Source organism: Solanum verrucosum, unplaced genomic scaffold, assembly GCF_900185275.1.
Source record: "Solanum verrucosum unplaced genomic scaffold, falcon-dt-bn FXZP01000260.1, whole genome shotgun sequence".
Classification (NCBI taxonomy): Eukaryota; Viridiplantae; Streptophyta; class Magnoliopsida; order Solanales; family Solanaceae; genus Solanum; species Solanum verrucosum.
This window is the reverse complement of record NW_026019972.1, coordinates 1-5,695: the sequence shown is the minus strand read 5'-3', so window position 1 is coordinate 5,695 and position 5,695 is coordinate 1. Positions and strand designations below refer to the sequence as shown.

At 39.7% G+C, this 5,695-nt stretch overlaps 1 protein-coding gene across 1 annotated transcript; it reads right to left on the bottom strand.

Moving 5' to 3' along the window:
- Positions 1-1,389: 1,389 nt before the first annotated feature.
- Positions 1,390-5,437, bottom strand: LOC125817188 (uncharacterized; the record flags this gene model as incomplete). The annotated part of the gene is given in 5 exon segments (XM_049496733.1): positions 1,390-4,273; positions 4,275-4,314; positions 4,317-4,608; positions 4,756-4,777; positions 5,256-5,437. Coding segments are annotated over 5 exon segments (3,318 nt in total), but the record flags the coding sequence as incomplete, so codon positions are not given.
- Between the last annotated feature and the right edge of the window lie 258 nt (positions 5,438-5,695).

Genomic DNA, 5,695 nt, shown 5'->3' with positions numbered 1-5,695 from the left:
AGAGAGAAAGGAAGAAATTGGGGTAAAAACCTAGAAAGAGGGGAAAGTGGGTAATGAGAGTTTTTTTTTCTTCTTTTCACGTATAAGGAGTAAAATTAGTTAAATGTGGGGCCTGATTTGAGAAATAAAAGGAAAGAAAATCAATTATATTAGGATACATTTTATTTGCTAAAATATTGACATATTGACATTTTCAATAATTATTTTAAAGTGTAGATATTTTTAATAATTATGTTAGGGAGTTTGACTAGTTTACTAATTTTCCCATTATTTTTCGGTCAGATTACTTCACGGTCCAAGTAAGACTTCTAGGCCACAAGCCCACAACAAGGTATCTAATGAGCTACTATCCATAAGAAAACGTATAGTATGTTATGATCAAGCAAGTAATGAAGAAAGATAAAAGTCTCAAACTAAATACAGTAGAAAAATATATAAGTTAAAACCCAAAACCTAATTATACATCATCTGAGAAGACTGAAAGTAAATATAATTGTGTCCAAATACGCTATATATCTAAATGGAAAGGATACAAAATTAAAGATCAATAAGGAGTCCTTGGTGCAAGTGATAAAATAATGATACTCAACAAGTATCATCGATCGACTAATCCAAATAAGATAATATATATCTTAGAAATACTTGCCCAATCCTGTCATTCATATGACAACAACCGATAATGGATAATTAAAATATATAGTCATCAACAAGTAAACAATAATCAACAACATGAAGGTAATTAACAATGCAATACTTTACTGAATCAGCCTAATTTTTAAATTCATCAACAACGTAACATATGGAATGTTATGCACAAATCAACACCAAATAAAGTATGGACGATCTTAATGTACATATCAATCCTAGTGCAGACAATAACAACGTGCATATCACATACTCAACACAAACTGTGTCTACGTGCATATCATAATCAACGCAGAATCACTTGAGCAAGATATGTCATTTCAATAAAGCATAATCATCAGCTAGACATTATCGTATACTCAACACGGACGGTCTCAACGAGCATATCATAATCAACTCAGAACTGCTTTATGCAAGGTATAAACATTATCAACCTCATGTAGAAAATATCATGAGTTTCAAGGCAAATTTATGTTATTAACTTAACTACCTAATAGATCAATGAGAATACATAGGGGGGAAAATCAAATTTGAACTGAAAGAGCAATAGTTATAACACTTTATTGGAGTTGAGGTGTTCAATTATAACAAAACTTAGTTTGAGCGTCTAAATGAAATATTCCGACAGGTCAATAAGCCAATAACATCATAGTGGTCAAGCATTCAGTGTCATCCCTTTCATAATGTGATGACAACATACAAATCTACAGACCTCCAAAAATGTAAAGAAATAGACCAAAACTAAAACTAACCCGTATACATAATTAGATGAGTGCACCTATTTACAAAACAAAACTCACAGATATCACATTTTTCTCAGTCAAAAGTAGCGCGTAAATGAGATGCTTACAGGTTCCCTGTAATTGTAACAAAAGGGACTAATCTTCTATAATCTCTCCGTCTCCCAAGTGGGCAACTATCAAGCACCCTCCCTAGCATCAACCGTGTGTTTTGTAATGCTAATTCTCTTGCTGACAAACCAGATTCAGATGCATTAGATTGTGCCACTGGTGTCGAACCTGGTCCATATCCGAGGCCCATTGCAAACTGCAATGGTCCACTTCGAGCCTTAAGTGATGTTTGAGATGCAAGGAGCTTCTCTTCGGTGCCAATGAGTCCATAATCTAATTGCCCCGGATCATTGGGATGTGATCCGGGTAAAGAGCTACAGCTGTGTAAGAGGGCTTCCAGCACACTAAGTGCCTCCCAACACATGGGGCTTTCCACCAACTGAGATACAATTGCATACAATTGTGGACTCTGAGCAGCATCCATAGGAGTATGCTGAAGCAATGCCTTCAGCATAAGAAGGATAACACGCTGATATTCCACTGGCCCTTTCTCAAGAAGCCGTAGGAGGTGCCCAAATGCCAGAGTTGAGTGCTTGGGGAACCATTCATGGCATAGTAATGGTGAAACACAAGCTAGAAGGTTCTCTATTCGTTTGATCTCACCACGGGAGTAAGCCACAAAAACAGTAGCCAGTTCATCCATTGATTTTGATTGACACCAGACGGCTATATTGGCAGCAACAGAGCAAGCCTTTTGATGTTGTTGCTGTAGTGGTGACATAAAACCCATAAATACATCCTGGCTGAGCTGTAAGCAGAGCCAGGGAAGCAAGCCAGTGATGTGCATCAATAACCGTGTTTCTGCGTCACCGAAGATGGAATCACATGAAGGCACTGTAATCCTTGATAGAAGCTCAACAGAAGCACCATGACTGACAGTGCACATAAGGCCTTTAAGAACCAATGGCTGTACTCCCTCAAAGACTGGGAACTTTGCATTTGAATCAGAAGCATTCCGTGATTCCAGACGTTGAAATTCAGAACTGTCAGAAATACTTGAATCAAGCTCATCTCGAGGCATACTTGAAAGAAGCACGTTCTCTGTTGTTCGATCTCGGAACGATAAACGGTCAATAACCCGACGAAAGAGCTCCAGCACTTGACAGTACACATGAACAAAATCAGTATGCATCATGGCAACACAACCCCAGAAAAGCTGGGGATAGAGTATAACCTTTTCTGGTTCCATATTCTCCACCATCACCTGTAATGTTAACAAGATCTCCATAACAAAACCTAAAACAGCTGGTATAGGATTTCCCAAGCACCTGTGAAGACAACGTAGCAGGGATACACATGCATCATTTGTTACACAAGGCCTTAGTGAACGGTAAATCTGGTGGGAACGGCAGGCCAAGTGTCTAGATGTGCACTCCATGGCCCATTTAAGTGCCTCTGCTCCCCAAGTTTCTCGGAGATCTCCTTGAAAGAAGATAGCATCCACCATACTCTGTACCAAAGCAGACAAGAGTGCTGCACTTGGTAGCTCTGTTCTCACTACCGTGGGGTCCTCATCCTCCCACATCATGCTACCTCGCTTAGATTGAACATACTTTATGAGGCTCACTACTTGCTGCTTGTTCTCTCCATCACTATTTTCAACATCATATAACTCCAAATGACGCCCTGCAAGTGAATACAATAGATTTACAAGCAGATGCTGACAATGCTCCAAGACAATATCCTCTGAACTATCCATAGATACAAAAGTGACATGAAAGAGCAAAGGTAAATGCTCCCGGAAGTCCTCATCGTTCTCATAAGCAATTTCAGCGAGTAGAATCAATGCTATGTCTGCATGAGAGAGAGAGTGCTGCTGATGTCCTTGCAATGCTGATTGAAGTTCTTTTGCATTAATCCCGTGCATTACAGACCCAGAATGCAACCCATCTTCCCCCGAATTTGGAGTGTCAATGAAGTAGTCTCCACTGTCTCGAGAGCGATGACGACTTCGCATACTTCCAGTTGAACTCCGTACCCCCATTAATGGCCCTGACATGTTCACCAATGATGGAAGAAGTTGGCCAGACCTACCAGCAGTTCCAGGGACAATATTCAACTCAGGAGGCATAGGAGTCAATGGGCCTGAGGCACTTCTCCCTCCAACAGTGGCTGTTCTCCAGCTCAAGCTCCCACTTGTGTTCCTCAGTGGACCATCAAGAGACCCACGAACTAATAAAGGTGACATGTGAGGTTGACTATCTACAACGGATGCAACTTGAACCACAGAATGCCCTTGAGAAAATTCTAACACGGTGTTTCCATTTCCCTCACCTTGGTTTGCACTGGGCCTCAGAGGTTCGATGCTATCAAGCATGCGCTGAGCAAGTTGATAAACCAAGTGATCAATAGTACGTTGGGGGCATATACGAGCTAAATATAAACTGACCCTTTTAGCAACAGAGAAGTATGTAGCAAATGCACCACTTATTTCTGCTGATGCATTTGAATCGCAATCTTCAATACCTTTTGCAATCAAAAAATCTAAAACCGGACTTATGTTCCTAGGTTTGCTGGCAATTGTACTCCAAAGCTTCTCAATTTCATCAGGAAATTGATCACCATGCCGCCATGTCACGTAATAAAGGCTTTTCAATAGTCTGTCACTCCAACCCGAGTCCTTGAGTCTCCAGAAATTGAGATTCTCAATCCATGGAGCCATGCACGTCAAGACTTGATGCTGTGCAATTATATCAACTGCGTCAAGCTGCCTCTGCATGATTTCTTCACAAAGCCACTGACTAAGTTCAGGGTGATCTTTAGCAAGTTTACAAGAGTTTGTACTGGAACTGCTGATATGAATCGGGAAGATTCCCACAACAGCAGCTCTGTAGCTACCTGAACCCTCCATGCCATCCTCAGCCCATTCACGGACAGAAAGCGTCTCAAGCATCTGAAGGGCATCATCACGAATTTGTCTAGAAGGATCTACCACCTTGTAGAGGATCAGGCTTAAGAGTCTCTGAATTTCACATTTTGGTATCTCTTGACGCATATAAACTTCTGCTAGCACACTGAAGTAGCCATCTGCGATTGCAGCATCTGAGTAGTAGCACTGTACCAAATACAAACTTAGGATCTTCAGAGGTATAACAACATGAACACCAAAAATCTACCAAGGGAGAAAAGGTTAAATATAACTTGTTGCATGTAACAACAGAAAATAAGTTAGATGAATATATCAACCTAATTTGTATATCAAATAGCTAGCAGTAAATGCAACAAGGAAAATGCTAAAAAAATGTGACTGAAAACATACCATGGAAACAGATGCAATGCAACTACCCCAACAAAAACCGTACAGGAAATAATTAATCAAAAGGGCGTACCTCATAGCACCATTATGCATGTATGTCTGTGGGCACATGTATTTTAAATAAGTCACACATTAACAATCACATTTAAGATGGTTAATCTGATTACACAAGTGCAATTTGAACATAAATCATTGTTAGAATAGAATAGGAAAACACAATCCTACACAAACTAGGAATAGTTTATAGTCTCCTATTTGGTAAGGAATTGTATTATATAGTGTCTATAAATAGGTTCTCTATGTAATTATTATAACAACAATTCAATAATATTCTTTTCCTATATTTCTCACATGGTATCAGAGCAATTGTGAGAGAAAAAAAAATCACACAGTTTTTTTTTTTTTTTTTTTTTTTTTTTTTCCGGTAACCTAGTGGCTGTCCAGGTATTTAATATTTTCCGTCACTGTTTTCAAAAAACTAACACCACCACTAGTTGAGGAACTTCCCAGCGAGCAAACCCCAATCATCCCCGCCGGAAACCAGTGCTACACGCGCCGTCACGCGCCGCCGGAAGAATTTCTCCGGCGAGTTGACAGATCCACGCGCCGGCGCGTGAGACCTGTTCCGGCCAGTTTTTCGACCAATTTTTTTTCCATTGCGGTTGCCTCTCCATTCCGAGGCAGACTGTATATTTATTTTCTTATTCCGACCAGTTTCGGGCAGTCAGACCTATTTCCGGCGACTGCACCTTTTTTTTTTTCAGATTCTGACCAGGACCAGCCTTATTTTATTTTTTTTATTTTTTTTTTTTATTTTTTTTTCCTCTCTCTAAATTCATAATATGTCTTTAGGGATTGATATTTTTGGCTCCAAGAATATAGGTAGTTCAAGTGCTATGATCACTTCAGAACCATTAATGGGAAGCTCAAACTATTTAGCTTG